The following is a 21,819-nucleotide window of genomic DNA, read 5'->3' as shown; positions in this document are numbered from 1 at the left end:
CACGTGGAATCAAACCAATTCAAAATTTCTAAGGCATTTCACCCAGGGACACAAGTCTGATGCATCTCTGCACGCTGCATGCATGCTGCAGGCTCCCCTTCTTGGAAGCATGGCTCCAGCTTGACCAGCTGTATTCAGCACCCTGGTAAAACTGTGCTATGAAAGCAAGTTCTGCTGGGACTGCAACAAGGTACCAAACTCATAACAAAAAGCTCTAGGAGATGGTTATTCAAAGAAGAAACAAATGCCAAATCTGACCTAGATGTTAAATTCATGCTGTGAAGCTTTTATGTTCTGCTAGTGTGTCCTAGCAGGGGCACTGCTTAAAGCATTTGGGAACAGATCTGAGAGAAGGGTGATGGAGAGATGCTCTGTACATGTGCTACATGTGCAGTGCAGTTACCAGGCCAGCTGCACTCTCCTGTCTCCTGTTTCTCTCTGTCTGCACCTCAGCAGTGGCAGGCTTCAGCCCTGCACCTCTCAGGAAATTCTGCATTCTCTGAAACCAGCTGGAAACTGGATTCAAGCCCCTCAGTTTCAGAAAACTGGTCTGACATGAACTGGGCCTTGCATGGCTTCTGCTTGACAGCAGCTGGCTAAAATGAGTACAAAATTACTTTAAAATGAAGGACCTTTCAACTTTGATACTTTGAATTATCAAATAGGTTGAATAAGGTATAAAATCCTCACAGCTACAAACTCCAGCTCACACACGCACATTTCGTTTCAGTCCTTTGCCTCTCTCTTTCATAGCTCAGCTGTCTCCAGGTTATTGTCAGTCTGTGGAATGGGAGGAATAGCCTGCAATGATCTGTCCACCTCATGTTTAGAGTGCCCTCTGCATCTTCCCCTTCCTAAACCTTGGGTCTGCCTCCCTTATGTTTTGGGGTTTTTGAATTCCTCCCTCCAGGCTTGTCTAAACAACTGTGTCACTAAAGAGTCTCTTCTTGGGTCTCTAAATCTGGCAGTTGTGTTTGAGGGAATGCTCTTTATCTGAGCAACTGCACAAATAGAAAGCTTCTATTTTTAACAACCTTTTGATGACTTCCATTGAGTTAATGCACAAGCACACAGGAAAGCAAAGCACAGAGCAAAATGAGTCACACACAGTGTTCACAGTTTCCTGGATTGTTGCATTTAGTATTAAGTTATTGGAATAATTATAGATTTAATACTTCCAGTAACATTTAATGCCTGTAAAGACTCTTAGGAGGTTACTCACTAATAAATACTTCTCACTAAATAAATGTATTTCATAGCCATGGAGATGATGTCGTACCTCTTTCCACGCAAAAGACGTAAGAGTCTGCCATATTAATGCTGCCTGTAGGGCCTCAAACTTTCATTTTCTGGTGAGGGGGCTAAAAATTTAAATTCCTGTTCTTTCATTACAGAATTTCAGCATAATGCAACATTTTCATTCCTTTCTTTTGGCCCTGTCCCAGTTCTGTCCACCTGACTCTGAGATACAGGAGCAGTGCATGTGATTGTTTTTTACAAACTGAATTACAGCATTGCTTAGCTGAAATGATCTTGATGAGAGGGACAAATCTGTCGTTTTTGCTTGTTAGCACTTTTTGTACTGGAGTACAGAACCACATAGTGGGACATGGTACTGAGTTTTTATAGCTAGCTTGGGAATCATATCCTATTCGTAAAGGTAAATTATGGAAGATTTGTTAAATTAAAGAAGATGCAAGGAAAATCTCATCAGTCTTGGTGTCATATCCTATACTACCACTTTCTGGTAAAGGAGGAGGACTTCTGAAAACATATAGCTTTCTTTTCACCCTGACACCTAAATTGAACACAGGCTTTTTAAAATTCTTTCCACTGCTCCTATATACAATTTCCAGTGTGGACAAACTGAAGCTTGCTATAGGGCCTACTTTACTTCTTACATATTTTGCATGTAAATCAGCAGCAGAAATAAATCTTGTTCAATAGCAATCATGTGGATACTGAATGCATTTCCAGGAGGATTTCATACTAACTGTCTCTTATGTCCCCTGCCTCAGGCTGCTAGGCTGGATGAAAGCACAGTACACAACAATAATTTTTCAAATATTGCTTCCAATAAAGAATTGGGATTTGGGAGGTGGGGGCTGCCATATTCTGCCCTACATGTGTGTGATCCTTTTTGCAAAAAAATAAGAGGCAATGGGGTTGGGAAGTGAGAATTCAGGACTGTTGGAAACACCTGATTGCAAAAAGGAAATAGCGGAGTGTAACTTTTAAGCAAATATCCTGGAATTCAGGTGAGTGTCAGAGAGGACGTTCCCACCACAATTAAGAGATGTTGGAAATAATTCCTTTAAGTTGGTATATAACTGCATCTCTGGGCACCTGAATGCCTTCCACATTTGTCCAAAATAATCTATGGATTCCTCTTTTAATTCATAGTGTGGAAGAAGCTTTTCCTGATGATTCATGCAAGGAACATTTTAACTAAATGGACTTCCCATCTGCATAACACATCTGTGGTGCAGTCAGCTACTTCACTTATAGGAGAGGCACATACAGTAGTCTTTCAAAAGTGGAGCAGACAGTTCTCCCCTTAAAATTACTTTGCATAAACCTTTATGAGTGCCCCAGATCTTGATGGTACAAATTTAGGCTTAATCTAGTGTGAAAGAATGCCAGGAGTGAGCCTAGTTTTTTACTGCTGCACTATGATGGGCAGACTACATCAGGGTACAAGAAAAAAACCTATGTGGGAATTTTCTCATAGAATGAGTGCCCCAGATCTTCACAGTGCCAGCTGAGATTTAATCTGGCCAAAAAAACATTCTGTGAGTGAGCTTCTGATTTTCACCTACTTAGTGTGATGGACAGACTGCAATGGGATACAAACAAAACCATCAGGATAGAGGATACAAGTAGAGAAAGCAGAACCTGCCATTCTGTTCAGTTGTAGCTTATTTTTTTCCTTGGAAATACTTCCTCTTTTGCAGTTCACTTATTTTTAAAGAATTCTGCCACTCAAACTTATTTAATAATAAATGTCTGGGAGACCATTTTAGAGATCATTTTTCTGCTTTGTTCTACAACAGCTGTACAGAGTAAACTGATACTGTTTATGGTCTAAATTTGTTTTATATTCTTATGCATAAGTTGACATCCAGTATCTGACCTATATAAATTTTTAATGTATATGTGTGTAAACACAGACAGACACATATTAAAATACATACACCCATACACTTCGTTTTCTACAGGAATTTCACCTTTTCATGTTTGTTACCTGAAGGCAAGTAGTTGTTTTCATGGCTCTTGTTATAGGTAGGTTATTATAGGTAGGAAACATTGATAGTTTTGCTATATTGACACATTGCTGCATGGTGGTTGTTGAATAAATAGGTTCTCAGCCAAATTCTCTCCTGTAAGATGTTTCAGTCTTCAAGACAACTTTCTATTTAAAAAGGATAGAAAGCAGCTGCCTCTGGGGCTCACTCATGTACAGTCACACATAAGGTGTGGGTTTTTTTCTGCAGGGCAGCCCTCCTCCTAGGAACTTCATCTGCTGAAGTGTTTGTGCAGTCTGGCCTGTCTGCTCTTCCACTAGGTTTAGCATAGCACATTTGCACATTTTATTGTCAGCAGCTGACATTTTCCATAGGTGGCCTTTGCTGCAGAGCATAAGACCATTAACAGTGTAGGTGACCTTGTCAGCAGAGAGGACAGTTCACTCTCCCTTGACTGGCCTCTTTCTGAGGGCACCTGAGCTGTAATTTTGATATTAGTAAAGTCATCAACAAAAGCAGAACTCGTTATCCACAGAGAAGACCTGGCTTGCAGGAGCAAGAATTCTCACTGGAGAGCAAAGATGTGAAATCCATCAGTGAGAAGCTGGAAAGGGCTAAGCCAACACAATCTTTGATTTCAGTGGGAAGTCATCATAAAAAATTATTGTGTACTTGAGTCAAGGAGACTTGGGGTTTTATTATCTAGAAGAACTCCCTACCTTTGTGTCTTGTACACATGGTGCTTTTCCATGTTGCTTGTGACAGAGAAAGTCTCATTTTGTAACTGCCAGCACTGTGCAAAACAGAATTTCTAGCACAAGTTTGAATGTCTTCACCATGCTTTGGAATTGAGCTGTTCAATTTGCACAGAGCAGACCTAGTAGCTTCCATGTGCTTGATGACCAAAAAGAAAGTAGCAACTGCCTTGATTGAAAGGGATTACAGTATTCTGCCTGAGCAACAGCATTTCTTTGATTTGGGGTGGGGGGACAACTGAAAAATGTGACAATTGTGAAAGGAAAGAAAAGGAAAGAGTTATGTCCTTTTCCAGTGACAGCCTCCCTCCTCTTCCTCACTTCATGCCTGTGCCTGTGGTGGCTGGTGTTCAGGGTTGTTACTTGTCCCAGTTTTCTGAGGGATGTTTTCCTTGTTGTGTCCATCCAGGTCTCGGTCAATCAGCGGAGCATCGTCTGGGCTCTCCACCAGTCCTCTCAGCAGTCCAAGGGTAAGTGCTGCTGCTCCAGGATCTGTTGGTCCAATCCACTCACACATGCTTGATGCTTTTTGACATCTGTTGCACCAGAGCTGTGGCTCTTAGCTGGGATGTTTTGCTTTTCCTTGGCAGCTTGTAAATTTTCATGGTGGTGAGGGAAATGTTACTTACAAATGCAGGTGGAGAATTTCTCTTGCATGTTCCCTACACTGCTAGCAGGGATCTCACTGTGCCCCTGCCTTTTTTCAGTCTCTTAAGCACACAGAATAACATTGCTATGACTAAACACTCCATATCCAGCTGAGGTCTGCATATAGCCTGTTTTCAGACCAAGTGATCAGGAGCCATTTCACAGCTGCCTTCAATTAGGTCACAGTAAAGCACCAAAGCATGCTGGTTATCTTCTGTTTGCCTCAGAATAGCTCATATTACGAAGTCAGAGAAAATGATTTACACAAATTTCAGGGCTAGGAAATTTAAAAGGAAAGTAAGAAGCTGACTGACTAGGATGAGTAAAGAACATTCAAATCCCTATAAACAAGGTACCTTCCCATGCCCTTTTTAAGCATGCAGTCAACTAAATACTGATACTGAACTAATACTGATACTCAGCCAGTGCAACACACGCTTGATAGTACATTTATTGTGAAGTTGTAACTGTTTCTAAATGCAATGACAGAGGTCTGCCAATTCTTGTTAACTTATTTAGGGATAAAAGTGAGTATTCCTAGTGCTTGAAAAGGTCAGCTAAGTCACTTTAAGACTGCAGTGCCTAACAAGAGTCTAGACCCCATTAAAAAGTCTGTTGGGCTGTGACAGTGCATGTTACCTAAACGTCTGGCCCAAAGTCTCTGGAGGATTTCTACATACTTCCCATGACTTCATGAGAAGATGCTATCCCCCACTAGAAATTGATATAGTCCATGTCTTAAGCTATGGATACATCCACAGATCTAGTCTCAGTTCTATGAAGATAACATAAATATTCCAAGTATTTGAAATCACAGTTCCACCCTAAGATTCTGTGTAATTCTTGCGAATAAAGGCACACTGTCAGCTCTAAGTTTATAGTCTAGTAAAGCTTCCAGCACTTTGCTTGATTGAATTACTTCCTGAAACCTGTTTTGGGCTCCTGCCAATTGTTATCCTGTTTGAAACCAGCATAAGTGTTCTTGAGGTCTCCTCTATGTCTTTAAAGTCCTAGGGACCAGTGAAAATCCATTTCCTTCTTTCTGCACCAGGACTTCTGGTTGCCACTGAAATGGAGCAGAGGTCTGAGAACTCTTATGCCGCTGCAAAATGTACTGGAAAAGAGCATGGAAACAGTGTTTTGCACAAAATAAGCATCCAGTGAAGCAAACTTAAATCTTGATTTCATTAATTGATCTCTTGGGATCAATTTCTGACATCTCAGTAGGACAACATCAAAGAATAAGTTTGACAAGATTGCATAGTCGCTGTATCTTACCATTATTACTTAATAGGCAGTTGATGACTTATTCTTCAAAGGGATTTAGCAATCAGGTGGCATTTTCAGCAGATCATAATGATATTAATGCTGGTCATATTTGAGGCTTAAAAGGAAATGTTGGAATAAAAATCATATTTTTTTAAATGTCCTTACCTATGCTTCTAATAGCACCTTAGATTATTGAAAGAGAACATACTTTAAGAAACAAATACACCTTTCACTTTTTGTACTGCTTAGGTTTAGTTCTATGAGAAATTGAATTCAGCAGCAAATAAAAGTTATCGAATTTCACAAGATCTTGCTAATGATGTTCCACATTGCACCGGAAATCGAGACCTGATCTTGTTCTTCATTTCATTATTAAATATGTGGTAATTAAGGGTGCCTCTTCAGATTCTTAATGGCTTAAGAGGGAGTTGAATCATACTTTATTTCTTTCAAATCTCCTTCTCAAGCCATCATACATGTAAAATAGAAAAATTGCAAGGAAACATTTGCAATTAATAGTCTTTGAGTTTTATCCATTGGTGTCATTTGCAGATAGTTAATAGTCAGATGCCAATAGTGACTTCCACAAATTAAACACTTTCCTCATCTTTTCCCCTTCCTTGCTCATTGACAATGAGAATTTAGCAACATGGCAGACTTAAGTTTAACTTTACAATCTTAATAGTAATACAAATATTTTGATGTACTGATTTTCCTTTAATTTTGGTGGCCTAACCCTAAGTTCTTTGAAGTAATTTCAAAACTTTGATGCAAACAGCTTAGAGACATAAGTCTTAAATACATTTCTACAGTTTTTAAATATGGCAACATTGTGCTAATCCATCACACCCAAGAAGGAAGTCCCTAGTGAGTATGTTCACCTGGGACTGAGATTTGAGGGAAGCTTACATGTACATGGTATGTCTTTTTTGAGGCTTTTAGATGTCAAGTATGGATAATAATAATGGTGATGGTGTAATTTTTCATAGGTAATATTTCGTAGAAATCAAAGGGTAGACCAAAGCTGAATATCTTGAGTAGTGATTTCTATTTTTACAATTATTCCAGTACTTGTAATCTAAGGTGGTAATAGCAATGATTTGTAAGGACTTTTTTTGTTGTTGTTGTTTTAAATGTGATTTTTAGCTTGCTAATAACCCTTAAAAGGCTTCTACCCTTCCAAGTCTGTCTATTGCTGTTTGCTGTCAAAGTATGAATGGTTTCCCAAAATACCTCTTAACATGTGTAAATATTCCTGTTTGGGAAAAAAAATCATAATCCCATTTTGATACCTCAGCAGTGGATTATGAACTTTGCTTGTCTTTTTTCTTTTTAAACTATGTCTTACAAAACAATGGCTCCCCCCACCCTCTTCTTAGACTTGGGACTTAATGGCAAATATTGCTGAGACTTTATGACAGAAATTCGAATTATCAAGCTATCCTTCAATGTAATGAGAGATGTTGGAGGAGAAGCATAAAGTCTGATGGAAAGTATCATCTCTTCCCAGATAAATAAATTTACCAGACCTTACTGAAGTTTTTGCTGTAACAGTTTAAAAATCAAACACCAATCTGAGCTCATATATTTCTCATGGTGTTGTGTGCTCTGAAGCTTCCAAGTGAAAGCTGAGCAATTTAACATTCCAGATCAGGGGAGGAGAGTGGGTGCCCAGGTGGCATCACTCTCCCTTTTCCCCCTCTTTCTGCAATGGGTGGCTGCAACTGGTGCATTACCCAGCCAGGGGTAAAGAGGAAGGAAAGAGGTTCTGACTGGTGTGTGCAGTAACTGTGTGTATCCCCTGCCACTCTGTATGTATCACACACCTGTTCTGAGTCTCATCTCTCTACTGGGTTTGCATATGGGCACATGGAGCTGAAAGAGGTGGTCCCTTTCTTGGCACATCTCAATTTGTCTGTGGCTTGAGTGGTTCTTCCTTTTCCTCACCTCCCTACAGCATCGTGCTTCTCTCACTGCAGGGCAATCAGAACAATCCCAGAGAGATGGCATTTCTCTCTTCTTTTTTTCTTGGTTACTTTCCTTTTTTATTTTTCTTTTTTTTTTCTTTTTTTTTTTCCTTGTTCCTTTGTTGTACTTTTCTTTCTGTTGTTTTCCTTTGCTGACACGTGGTTGGTTAATATGATGAAGCCTGTTATGACACTGTTGTTCTTGCTGCTGCCGCTGCTGCTGTTGTTGAATATGCTGTGTTCCCAGCTAACTGCATGTCTTTTTTTTGTTTTTTGTTTGTTTGTTTGTTTTCGTTTCTTTGCAAAATCCCTCCCCCCCACTGCCCCTTCACCTCCATCTCCTGTGTCTCCTTGTGACATGGTGCATCTTTGTGACTTGGATGGATTTTGTTCTGACTTTCCTTTCTCTGCTCGCCCGCTCTTTGCGTATTTCACTGTTTTTGATGTGCATGGACACTCTGCGTCTGTCTCGTAGCCTATCAGAAAGTTCTTCATCCCCCCTCAGACCTCCGACCTCCCTTTCTCTCCCCGACCCCAAGTCTCCTTGGACCCTGATGCTTGTAGGAACGCCTCCAGGCCTGGACATGTACTCCAACCAAAGCCAGCACTTCAGCCCAACCCAAAGACGCAGACTTTGCCATCCAAGAGCAAATTGGCTGAAAAACCACTCCAGTCTACTAAATCCAACCCACTCCCTGCCAGCAATGCCAGCGCCCCCTCTTCCCAGAACAACCCTGTGCAGAACGCTCAGGGCCGCTCGCCTGCTGCCGGCTTTAACCCACAGCTGGCCGTTCCTAAAGTGCAGACCAACCCTATGTCTCCTGTTAGATTGCTCCCTTCTAGTACTGACCCAAGCACCAAATCTATCCCCATCATACAGGTCACCCCTCACCCCTCTCCAAGGGGAAGTCCCCTCCCTACCCCCAAGGGGACACCTGTTCATACGCCAAAGGAGAGCCCAGCAGGCACACCCAACCCAACACCACCATCCAGCCCCAGCATTGGAGGAATGCCTTGGAGGACACGGCTCAACTCCATCAAGAATAGTTTCCTGGGGTCTCCTCGCTTCCATCGTCGGAAATTACAAGGTGAGTACTCATCCAGGGTGGTTCTGATTTGGGCAGACATTCAGCAGGAATTTCATACCTCTTTGTGGCTTTGCAAATTCTCTGTACCAAGGACTGAATATTGATGTGGGAAATGAGAGTGATAGCATCAACCAAGCCCTAACCCACGTGTGAGCAGGCTCTGTCATGCCACTGCCCCTGCTGTAACAGCATCTCCTGAGCCCTCTTCACACTCCAGCCATGCAGCTCTTACTATCCCTGTTGTGGCTCTTAGACCGCAAGAAAAATCTGTCTTCAGTTTCTTCACTTGCTTTGCACATGAACCTAGGGCTCAGCCATTTCCCCTGTGGCTGTGCTCCACTGCCTCTCCACAGCCACAGGCTGAGCCTTATGCTGAAAAAAAAAGACAGCCAGAGGCAATAGGCTGAAGCTGTCCTTCTGAAGCACAACTTTTTTGATCTTGGTTAATGCTTTTTTTTGCCTCCTTTGGTAATTGGTGCAAAAATCTCCTTAATACAATCAGTGGTTTCATATCTGCTGGCCTAGTTCAGTTTTCTAAGTCTCTAGAGCATTGAGATGTGCAAAATTTTCTTCCTCAGGCTCCAGGTGGCTTTTTTGCATGCCAGCAAAGGGCAGACAAAGTCACATGCCTTATCCTTGGATGTCAGCAGCAGCTATCCCAACACCCTGTGGTTTTCCAGGGTACTGGGATGTGATCCCATGGGAAAGGAGGATTACAGCCATGGATTTTGAGCTGTGATGGTCATTGCCATTGCCACTGAGGTGGTCAGAGAGCTGCAGAGAATGGCAGCAGTGACTGAGCTGCACCCAGCTGGGCTCTGAGGCAGTGGCAACAGAGTTATTGGCACAGTGTGTTTGGGTCTGGACCAGAAACCACTGAAGCCAGTGCAAGATTACCTAATGACCTAAGGGCAGAGTGAGCCTTGAAATGCTTGTTCTAGAGAGATCTAGAGACATATGACCAGAATTTAAATGTCAGAATTATCCCGCAGAGGCAATGGGCAAATGCAAGCAAGTGCAGAATTGTTTCATTGGTGTACAAGCTGAAAATGGAAGGTGTACTGAATCATATTTCTTTTCTCCTCCCTCTCTTTGGCTGTCCGTGCGAGAGCAGTACCTACACCAGAAGAGATGTCTAATTTAACCCCAGAATCATCCCCAGAGTAAGTATTTTGCCCTTTTTTCCACCAAATACCAGTGTCATTTCCTGGCCTAAATGTCATAAGCTGACATATTACTGTTCTGGATCAGTATCTGTTTGTCACCTGTTGTCCTGTGGGTGTGACAGAGGTGTGAAATTATTCTTTTGATGAGGACCCTACATCAAATCTATACCTCAGTAATGACAGGGGGGGTCAACAGATGATGAAATAGTCTCCCAGTAACCATGTCATGTTCTCACAGCTTTCTGAGTTTGCTGGGTTTGTACCGTGTTTCTTCTCTCTTCATTCATTTGGTTGTCAAGTCGATCACTCTTTGAAACTGGAGAGGCTAGTCAGTGGCTTATACTGGCATTAACTGTGCACCAAAAAGTCTTCCTTTTAGTACAGGAGAGTTTGCATCCTCAGGATAGCATGCAGGAGGCTCTGCTAAGATGATTCAGAGGGATCTTTGGCTGCCAGAGTAAATGCAGTGTCAATTCTAGGCAGCAGTACTGGGACATGGAGAAGCTGTTTCATATTCACCAGGCTCATTCCTAAAAGTCAGTGTACATTTCAACCATTTCACTGCACAAATGTGCATCACTGCATGGCAGGTTTGGAAGTCCCTGCCAGAGTGCTGCTCCAAACACTTCCTAATATGCAACAGATGCCAAATTATTCCTTTTTATTTTCACAGCTTGTGTTTGTGCACCCAATGCCCATAGACTTAGCCTGCCAACCAAGGCAATTTGGCCTCTTGTTAAGAGACTTGGATGAAATATTCATGAGTTTTGGATGGGAATTTTGAGCTGAAAGTTTTGTAAATGGTGGCAATGGTATTGTCTTCACAACTTGCCCCAGACCTGGCTTTTGTCTGGTGTGAGATGGACATTCTATGTGTATAGCTGCAGAATGAGGGATAAAGAGGGATAAACACTTCAGGAGAGGGAGAAGTAGAGATTAGTAAAGTTATTCAGGAAGAAAAGTGGAATATACTGTGTTTTCAACACTTTCAAGCATTTACTAATAGAGAGGCATGAGAGAATTCCATAAAATTGGCATATCATTATCACAGAAGTGTACAATACTCTCATCTCACATGTTTTTAAAGCCATTAAAACAGAAAACCTTTAGAATTAAATTTCTTCTCTTCCTTGCATCTATGCTGGTGGAAGTTTTGCTGTTAATTTATTGCCTTCCCTGCTTCCCACTCACTCTTTAAAAGCTGGTGGAGAGAAGTAGTGCCTATCATTTGAGGCAGTTTGGATGCAAGTCAAAGCCTAAGGCCCTCTTTTCTTTTTCTGTATAATTGCCAAATTAATGAGTTCAGTTGGGCTGCACCCTGCAGTAAACATAATAAAAGTCATAAAAAATAATGAACTAGATTATACTTTAATGATAGATGTCTGTTGCTCAGTGCCCACTTCCACATATCTTATTTTTTCCCATATTTTCTTCTTTTCTGCAAGAAATAAGATATCCTTATCAAGAGCTGTATTGACCTCATGGGTTGAGTGATAAATACATGTCCTAGCTCTGTCTGGTGCAGCAGTGCCTGCCATTCATTTAACAAACTTGATGATGAGGTAATATTCTTTGACATGTCTGGCTAATGCTGTTCTTTCTCATGTGAAAAAGCCCTAGAAAATGTGTTAGGCATGACATTTAAAGAGACTTAGCTCCAGCTGCTTTAAACCTGCAAAGCTCCATTTGCTTGAGTAGAAATGCTGCTATTTATGCCAGGCAGGTAAACCTCTGGAGGTTACTGATCCATGTGCTCAGAGACAGAGAGGGAACGCAGAAGGCTACGTGGTCAGACACTCCAAAAGTAGGGAAAGGAACAACATTATAGGAGTGTTAAATTTGGTGTGAAGTAATAAAGCACCAGCCTCTATTTTCATGCTACTTTCTTTGCTTTTTCATCAAATGGACACCTGATTGGCTTCCTTAGTGTAATCTACATACTCAGCCTCCCCCACATATCTCCTATCCCACTCCCCCTTTAAGAAGTTTGCCTTGGTAAGAGAAGATTCTTCATTTTAAGTACATTTTGTTCTGCTTACATCCTGATCTTGAGAGATGCTAGAACATGTCATTCGGGGTGCTGAGGATTCATATGCATTTTAACCCAAGTTAGCAGCACTTAATGCCTTCTAAGAGGAGAAAAGGCTTTATTGTGGAGTAAATTTATTGTGTAAATTTACTCCAAAACTGTCCCCTCTTCTTAGTGGACCTATTCCCTAACTGTAAGAGTACAGCTAATTCTGCCAGTTTTGGGAAGAAAAACCAGTGCATGTGTGCTGTGTCTTGATTCTGCTCATTACAGAAACAGGAGAGGCCACTGGCATCTATTCTGTCTTATGTGACACCAGCAAAATTATTTTAGTGAATTCAAATGATTTACAAGCTGGAGCATAGCCCAGGCTAGCAGTGAATCTTCCAGACTTGCTATTACTGGTGATAACCTCACCAAGGAAAAGAGCCCAGATGGATTTTGGAGGCTCCAGACCATGTTGAGCAGGGAAAAATACTCCCAATGTTCTGGGCCCTTGTTACCTGTGCTTGTTAAGAGACCTATAAATGAAGGGCCAGCAAAACCATTAATGAAAATACAAAAATGAAAAGCCATATTTTAAGATGGCAGACCTGCAATTAAATAAGCACACTTTTCCAGGCCCGTGCTTCCCCTTGGCCCCTGGAGTCCATCCAGCAGCCCTGGTTCAGATGATGATACATCCAAGCCCAGGACAAGCAGCCGTTTTAGATGGATAACCAGGTGCTAATTTACTAATGAGCACAGACCCCTTACATGCAGGGAGCTATTGCCCCAGCTCTCCAGGGGCTTGCAGAGTTGTTGTGGTGTGTGAGAGACACATAAGCTAATTAGTATGTAATTTTCTTCCTCACTCTAACCCTGGCTCCTTAACGACCATTTAAATGAGAGGCCCTTTCTCTTTACTGCTCCCTGTGCTAATCTCTGGCTCACTGGCTTATTTACAGCTGCCTATGAATATTTTTGGGAGTGACAGTTTTCCAGCCCACTTTAATTGAGTGGGGGGCACTGTTTTAACCAAATTGCAAGTGAATCTTTCTCTACTCTTATTTTTGGTTGCCTGCAGTAAATGAAGCAAATCATTATTTGCCCAGCTGAGCCCTCTTCCAGGTGTGGTCTTTCTGCTGTGTGCATTAAATGGGCAGTGGGGCCACAGCTGCACGATTCATGGAGCATTCTGAGATGGGGAATGCATGCAAGTTGCTGGACACTGCTGAGGTCCAGCTTTGTTCTTTATCCTGAAGGCCTAGGCTTCAAATTATTTTCTTAGTTTGTTCTTCTCTCTCTCAGCCTCTGTCCTTCCTCTGCCTCACTTTGCCTCAGAAAGTGAGGCTACTTGCAGCCTGCTCCAGCTGTTTATTGCTCTGCTGGAAAACTGGTGTGTAGCAATCCCTTTTGCAGATGGCTCTCCTTATCTGGAGAGATTGTCTTCTTCCACTGAGTGATGGATGTCCATCCTGTTGCTTGCCATACTGCAAACTGGATTTGGTGTTATAAAGTATGCTGTAGAGGGCGTAAAAAAGGCAGTCTCTCGGTGGCAGGTCTTTTAATTTCTGACATTTGCATGCTGAATTTTTTCCTAGAACATGGCTGATTTAAATGTGGTTTTCCCTGCGTTTAGTTTGGTCCAGTAAGTCTTTGGCTGTGTCTCACAGCTGGCAGTCTCTTTTCTCCTCTCAAAGCCACACCTGTCAGAGATGCTACTTTGAGGTCTAGATAGTGTCTCTCATTAACATTCATGTCCCTGCATCCTTCCTTTAGCCTGCTTAACTTAAAAGCCAATGTCAATGAAGTGCATTGGAATGGTTAAACAATAAGCAAAGTCAAACGTTTGCTGATACGATCACTGTGAAAAAACAGAGCAATTTCATTTTGTGATGAAACCACCACCTGATGCTGGAACAAACTGAGGATCTGGACTGCTGTCAGTGGAAAGACTGAACTGTGCCTTGCATGGTGTTGTTATCTCCTTTCTTAATATTGAAAATTCATTCCTTTGTAGGCTGGCCAGAGTTATATAGACACCGCGAACGGGGCTGATGAACAGAACAATCTTTGTCCTGGCCTTGTGTAATTGTGCATTTCACTCACTGGTAGATTGGAGCTCCAGTGAAATCTACAGCTTGCTTCAAGAAGCAAGGGCTTGTGACTGTACCAGGACACCTTTAGAAAAGCATCTTTCCAAAGGACTTGCAGTTGGGTGGGAAGGAACCAAAGGAGTTGAAATTGGGTGGGAAGGAACTTAAATCTTTATGTCGCCAGGATCTGCATGTTGTCACAAGAAATTGAGACATCCCTGGAGACAAACCAGAAATGTGTCCCCTCATTTATATGTATGTTATGTATGCAGTATTCACTGGTATGTTGGCTCAATCAGAAGAGTTACCATTGCTCCTGATTTTTCACTGTCGGTGACACATGCTGCCAGACCTAGGCTGTTTTCACCAAGTGAAATGTCATTCTGGATGTTCTGTGATACTATTTCCCACTTATTAGTAGTAATATCATCACATTTGGAGTGTCATCAAAACTTTTTCATGTGTTTTTTAATGTTTTTTTCTAGCTAGGGGCATGTATGAAATAAGAAATAGTGTTCCATATTCTAAACATCTCTTTCTTTTCATCACATCAGGCTTGCCAAAAAATCCTGGTTCGGTAACTTCATCAACTTGGAGAAAGAAGAACAGATTTTTGTGGTCATTAAGGACAAACCATTAAGCTCCATTAAGGCTGATATAGTCCACGCTTTCCTCTCGGTGAGTCACCCCAGCTGCCTCTTGGAGGCATCCCTCACTGGTCTGTCCAGGACTCCATGTGCCAAATGTTACTGGACAGGGGCTCTGCTCCTTCAAAAGCATCTTCTGTGGATTTAATTTACATGGCCTGCAATGGGCTGTGTATGAATTACTAACTGTAGATAATGCTCTCTAAGGTGAGAAAAGATTTCAGCCTTCTTGGCAAGGCCTCCAGGTTGCCAGAGTTTGGAATTCCACAGCAGTGGAGCACACTGCTGGCACAGTACTAAGACAGTGATTTGCTGCTTTGTCAAATCAGCCTTACAGTCCCTGGCTGAGCAGCAGATTGGGTTTCCCTTTGATGGGTATGCCCTCCACCACTTCAGCCAGACAAAAGGCCTGTCTTACATCTGCACTTGTTACTTTAAATCCCCACTTCAGTGCTGTAAGGCAGAAAGAAGGGTAATTTCTTCTGGTGTCCAGAGTTTCAGTTGTTGCAGATGTGAAGAAAGCAGGGAGAAATTGTCTTTTTTTACTATAGAAAGCCCTTTTTCTCATTATCTAGAGGTACCATGATGAAAAAGCCAGCACAGCAAAGGTATTTCAAGAGGTTTTTCAATTCAAGGTAGTCAACAACATAATTAGACTTTTTCCAATAGAATTAAGAGAAGGAAACCTAATTTCTTATAGAGTTTGTTATATTGATTTTTTTCCACAAAATACTGAACTCCATTTTAGTCTTTGTGATTCTGCAATTAACTTCTTCAAAAAAATAGCTGTAACCCTTGTTACTGTACAAGCACACAAGGGGTAAGTGCATTCCAGTAGTGGGCATCAGAGACTGGTGTCCATCCCAGGCTGGTTGTAAGCAGCCATGTTACTCTATCAATTTCATGCATTTAGCCGTGCTTTTGGGTTTGTATTGTTGTATAGTGTGTTGTATTGTTGTATACTGTCTGTACTGGTGATCCTCTGTGTACCCCATGTGTGGCTTAGGTGTGATGTAGGGACTTGTGTACAAAACCAGTGAATTGTCTCTTACAGCAACATCCAAACTTAAATGCATTGTCATAGCCAGCTAACTAATCCCTTAAAGTCAGCTTCTCAAAGAGCTCATCTTCATTTTTCTCCTCCTAGAGATTAGAGACAGATTTCCAAGTAATTTATTTATTTTTGTTTTAATCTGGTCCTTTATGAAGCAATAAATGGAATATGAGTATGTTGTTAAATTTTGGAGGAAAATGTGAAAGGTAACTGCTTGAAAATTAGGAAGTTATGAAATTCCACAGTGGTTCTAAATACACAGATGTTGCATGATGTCACAAAGCTTCTCAGAGTTCTTTTACATATTTACAGAAGTTTGGGTGAGTTATTTGCAGGCATCCTTTCCCTGTGGATGTCCCAAGCACTTCAGGTGTCCTGATGTCTATCTGACATCACAGAATCACCAAGCAACTGAAGTTGGAAAGGCCTTCAGGAGGTCTCCTGCTCAAAACAGGATCAGCTGTGAGATCAGACCAGGCTACTTAGGTGTTTTTTATATTCAGTTTTATATCCCACTGACTTTTCTGTCCACTCCCTTAATATCACCTTTTGGTCAGCAAAAGGCATTTCTCAAAAATGGTGGATGAGTAGGACAAGAAAGACTGACTGTATGAAATTGAGCAACGTATAAATTCGTAAGTGTGTTGGGTATTCCACCAATATTCAACCCTTAAAGTTAGGTCAGTCCTGTAAGCAGCTGTGCATTCTTCTGTGGTGCCCAGCAACCTGTTCTCTTACTGATTTCACAAGAGCACTGTACATTAAAAATGCAAGACCAGAAGCAAATCTAGCAAATGTTACTCATTCTGGAAGTGTGTGTTGTTATAAACAGAATTTTGCTGGTTTTTTTTCCATTTAGCACTGGTTCTACTTTCTGCTTCTACCAACCTCTTTCAGATCCCAAGTCTCAGTCACAGTGTCATCTCACAGACAAGTTTCCGTGCAGAATATAAGTCCACAGGAGGCCCTGCTGTCTTCCAGAAGCCAGTGAAGTTCCAGGTGGACATAACATACACAGAAGGCGGAGAGGCGCAAAAGGAGAACGGGATCTACTCTGTCACTTTCACACTCTTATCAGGTAACCATGGCAAAGCTCTAAAATGGGTGCCAGCTGCCTTGTTCCTTGCTGATAATAGAGGCCTGCAAATTGCTCTGCCAGAGGAAAAAATATAAGTGGCTTAACCTCAGGAAAATTCAGTCAGGGGCAAGGAGGACATTAGGAACAAAAATGGTGTTTGTAGTGATGGAAATGCAGGGAGGGAAGGAGATTCCCAAAGAGGTGAAGTTGGCACTGCCATGATTAGTGCTAAAATGGCTGTTTTGCACACCAGTTTTGGTGTAACTCATGGTACTGGCTCCCTGTTTCGTTCAGAAGTCTCAGAGTCTCATGTGGGCACTGTGAGGCCATAGTTTCTTCCTTCTGAGTGAAACATGCACTCACCCTTTTCTTCTGGGTGGCCACATGTCCCCTACAGGGGTTGCAACAAGGAAACAGACCCCTTCACCTTTTCTGTCTTTACAAAAGGAGCCCCAAAGCCATTCCTCTTCCTGTTGAGCCCTGCACACCATAGCCCCTTTGGCGGAAGGACAGATACACAGTCAGGGCACCTCTGGGGACAAGACTGAAGGGAAGATGCTTGTGATCCTCTCCCTGCAGCCTTGTGTGTGGGCTTGGCTCCCATTGCTCTCACAGCTGCTTGTGCCTCTTCTCTCCTGGCAGGTCCAAGCCGTCGCTTTAAGAGGGTAGTAGAAACCATTCAGGCACAGTTGTTAAGCACACATGACCAGCCTTCAGTGCAGCAGTTATCAGGTAAGTGGCTTCTACCGTCCGGCACCTTCAGCAGGGACAGGAAGGTGAAATGCCTCTCGTAGCAGGAGGCTGAGGGAGACCATCCCTCTGATTACAGCAAAAAAACGAGCTCCATTCAGACAGAGCAGTAACTCCCTGCTCCCACCCCACTCCTCCGTTTCTCATTCCCTCTCCAGTGCTCCCAGCACATTCCCCAGTTGAACAGCTTCTGCCCTCTGCCCGCCCAAAGAGCCATTTGCCCACTTCTCCATCAAAAGCTGCATCATCAACTGATCTTCCAGATTTTCTCCAGTTCCAGAATCTCCCAGAGTAGGGACATGCTCTAGAGGATACTTGATTTTCAAACCCTTCAGGCGTACTTTAGAAACCTCTAACTTCAGTGGGTCCCTGAACAAACTTGAGAGCTACTTTTAACTTAGCCATTAACATGTGGTCAGGAGGTGGCTAATAGTTTCCAGGAGTGTGATCCAATTCTCAATACTGTGGTAGCACAAATTATATACTAAGGTTCTGCAGAAGCTCTATTTTATCTATTTGAAAAGTAAATTTCAATTCCTTGTGGTGGTAGAGAAAGCCTTACATGTGTGACCCTGTGCAATGACATCAATCTGGATGTGCAGGCAGCCTGAATTGATAATACTGAAACTGGCCTCATCCCATCATTATGTAGCAGGTGTTCACTCTGAACACTGAAGTGGTTGTACAGACACACACAAAATCTCTGTGGTAACTCTTCTGTCCTCTAAAAGGACAGAACAAAGAAGAAGGTGAAAATTGAAAACTTAAGGCAGATAAACTATTGGGAATGCATCAAGGAAGGAAAAGTAGAGAAAAGCTGAAAGAATGTGCACATACTGGAGATAAATAGGTGCAAGGCGGAGAGCAGAGGCTGCAGCAGAAGATGGTGAGGCAGAAGGAGCGGGAGATGAAAAGGAAGTAAATAAATACTATGCTTTAGAGCCAAATTCTGTTATTGACCCTTGTGTGAACAAGCCAAGACAAAAGTGGGGGAGTTAAGTTGGCATTGCATCCTCCAATTAAGTCCCAGATGTCCTTGGCTCGTTGCACATATGGGTTACATCCTTCTGGTCTAACTGTGGCTTTAGCATCCAAAGATAAAATAACTGCACATAGAAGTGTGTATGCCTAGTACCTGACAGAGAAATATGCTCAGTTCAGTGTCCTCTTTGCTTTTGGCCTCCAGCACTGCCTGGTCCTTCTGCATGCTGGAATACAATGGTGCCCAGCACATGGGTTATTCTGTTCAGAAGCAGGGAAAACAAGGACATTATAACTATGGTTGATTCAGGTTTTTGCTGTCTGGACTTTTGAAATTAAATCAAACTCAAGGAAGCAGCTAGAATTTTCTGCTAGCCCTTCCTCCTGGGAAATGCTAGGGCTGAGTGGGTGTGAGGGGATTGAGATAGAAAAGCATCCGTTAAACATATTTCATATTACTCCTGATGCATGGACAACATTCAATATTCCTTGTTTCTTCAGGAATGAGGTGTACCCTTACTTTCCTGTGAGGAAAAAATTATTTATAAAGTAAATAACTTGATGATCTCTCTTAACTTCTTCACCCTAATTAGTGCTAGCTACTGAGGCTCTATAGAAAAACTTGAGCCCTCTTGCACACTTGCATGTGAAGCAGGATATCTCCCTAAGAAAACCATATTATAGCAGGAATAAAAACCATTCATCTGACCAAGACTCAGGGAAATGTTATGGGCATACTCTGCTATGAAAAATGTATCTGACTTACAGTTTTGCTCTGGTTCTGGAATGAAGAAATTGTATTATTTTTACTGCCTGAAGCTACATGAGAGCATATTGTTCTAGCAGGGAAAACCCAGCCTGACCTATAATGCCAGACTGGAACTGATAACTTCACATGGAGCAAAACCAAAATTAATGGTCTCTTGAAATTTAAAAATAATAATTCCCTTAGCTGGGGACTTATCCAGGCAAGACAGCTCACGACACAGGGTATCAAACTGTTCTGTATCACACCACCTAACCTGATCAGGAATATGCAAGTCTCTTGAAAATGAGAGAAGTCAACCTGAAAATTTTAGGTTTTAGCAGCATACAAGAAAGAGAGAAAAGCAAGGGAAGGGAAATAAAGGGTTTGTTACAAAAAAAGAGACAACCTTTGCATCAAAGTAGGGTGGCCCAGTAGTTCGCATACCCAGCCAAATAAGTAAGGGAGTAAGGGGAAGTAAAAGGATAAAGGACAGAAAAGTTCACATTCAGCACCTTGCTTAGCTGGGTGTCTGGTTGGAAATGTGTGCAAAATCTTCCTAGAAATTGTCATTGAATTAATCAGCATTTCTCACTAGAAACAAAGCAGTCTTCTCTGTTTCTCTTCTCCTCCCATGGTGCCAGCTCTGAACACCACATAGGGATTGTGGAGGTTGGGCCCCTGTTCAGGTTCATGGTTTGAGGACCCTCTCTAGGCAGTCTACTGCTGCAACAGATTGAGCTCACCCTCATTTAGACTCTCTTCCTCCATGGCTCTGAGCATGGGACTGTCCCCTGACCAGCAGCACTGGCTCAGCGCTGGAGCTTTTCCTGGCTCCTGGTGCACAGACACATCCTATGTGTCTTGTCTCTCCTGCCTTACAGAGTTCTGGTGCTCTTACAGGTGGAATGATGAAAACAATCTGTGAAAGGTGCATGCATGTAAAGGGAGACCTGCACAAGGGGAAGATTTAATGATTCAGTGTAAAGCAGAACAGCAAGGCCTAAGGAACATGTGGCAGTGAGAGTCATTCTCTCTGCTGCCCCTCTGATCTGCTCTCCAGCATCCCAGCCCCCTGAGCCGGCCTGCCTGGGTTTCAGAATGCATTTTCCTCTTTTTCATTCCTCCAGTTGACAACAGTGTTTGTAGATGTCATGTTGCCCATGCATCTCTGTGTGTGTGTGAACCTGTTATGTACCTGATTTAGGCAGATGTGTTTCTGTGTCACACTTGAGCACCTTATAATATCCGTTCCTCCATATATCCCCCTCATTCACTTCCATTTTTTCCTTTCTAAGACTGGCTGTGCCTATTTCTTCTGGCATACTCTGAAGCAGGAAAATAGATTCCCTCCCTTACCTGAAACAAAGTGTAAATAAATTAAATCCATTCCATAAGTTAATGTAATGCTTCTAAAATCCACTGTCTCAATGGACAAATTTAGTGCAACATACCAGCTTTGTATCCTAATGTTTCAGGAGCTCTGTGCCATAACTGCTGAGACAATACCAGGTCTGTGACTCATAACTTGCACAGAACAAGTAAATAGGGATTGATTGTTCATTTTTTCTTCCTGATGAAAGAAACTAGAGGCCAGTATAAGGTAGTGGAAGCCAAGTACCAAGAAAGTCATTGAAAAACATGTCTTCATGAAATCTAGAACTGGTGGAACTCCTCGCTGAAGCAGGTTCTGAATGTGAGGGGCTTACAGATGCTCATCTTCCCCTGAGTACTTCTTACTCACAGGGAGTAAGAAGTACTCCCTGCAGAGAAATTTTCATGGGACTGCTAAGCAGAGAAACTACAGCAGGTTCAGGAAATCTCAATGGTGAGTGAGGCAGTGGTAGGAGAAGTGTTCTGTATGCTTGGCCTGCTCTTGCACTCCTGGGTGTCTGTGGAGCTGCTGAGGGACACAAAGCACCAGATCACAGAATATTCTGAGCTGAAAGGGACCCACAAGGATCATCAAGTGTGACTCTCAGACGGTTTTGGCCTTTGATCTGACCCAGAATAGTTGTCCATGTGTGCTTGTTACTGGTATCACAAAAGCCATTACGCTCAGTGAGACCATGAAAGGGCCCCTTTGGGATGGAGTCTCACTATCTGTGAGAGCAGCCAGCCTTGTCTCTTGTCCATGAATGGCTCTATCCAGGGCCCTTATACTCAGAATCTCTGCTTAGGTAATCCCTGGGCAGACTGCCCTTTGCTGGGATAAAAAGATCGCTCTCCACGGAGGACGATATCTGAGATTTGTTCCTTTGTTTCAGCCCAGCACGGTTTCCATTAAATCATAATCTGTTTTTCTCTGATGCCTTTGCA

At 42.4% G+C, this 21,819-nt stretch overlaps 2 protein-coding genes across 7 annotated transcripts in view; both read left to right on the top strand.

Moving 5' to 3' along the window:
• TNNI2 (troponin I2, fast skeletal type) overlaps positions 1-21,819 on the top strand; it is a 422,570-nt gene that overhangs the window by 119,354 nt on the left and 281,397 nt on the right. The gene's annotated exons all lie outside the window — the stretch shown is intronic.
• BRSK2 (BR serine/threonine kinase 2) overlaps positions 1-21,819 on the top strand; it is a 304,253-nt gene that overhangs the window by 264,351 nt on the left and 18,083 nt on the right. For all 6 annotated transcript variants that reach the window (XM_059474202.1, XM_059474201.1, XM_059474200.1 and 3 more), the window contains 6 exons: positions 4,410-4,470; positions 8,765-8,972; positions 10,087-10,135; positions 14,800-14,923; positions 16,844-17,024; positions 17,667-17,756. In XM_059474202.1, coding sequence (XP_059330185.1) covers positions 4,410-4,470; positions 8,765-8,972; positions 10,087-10,135; positions 14,800-14,923; positions 16,844-17,024; positions 17,667-17,756 — 713 coding nt within the window. The remainder of the gene's footprint in view (positions 1-4,409; positions 4,471-8,764; positions 8,973-10,086; positions 10,136-14,799; positions 14,924-16,843; positions 17,025-17,666; positions 17,757-21,819) is intronic.

This window comes from Ammospiza nelsoni, chromosome 6 (genome assembly GCF_027579445.1).
Source record: "Ammospiza nelsoni isolate bAmmNel1 chromosome 6, bAmmNel1.pri, whole genome shotgun sequence".
NCBI lineage: Eukaryota > Metazoa > Chordata > Aves > Passeriformes > Passerellidae > Ammospiza > Ammospiza nelsoni.
This window is presented reverse-complemented; position numbering and strand designations above follow the sequence as displayed.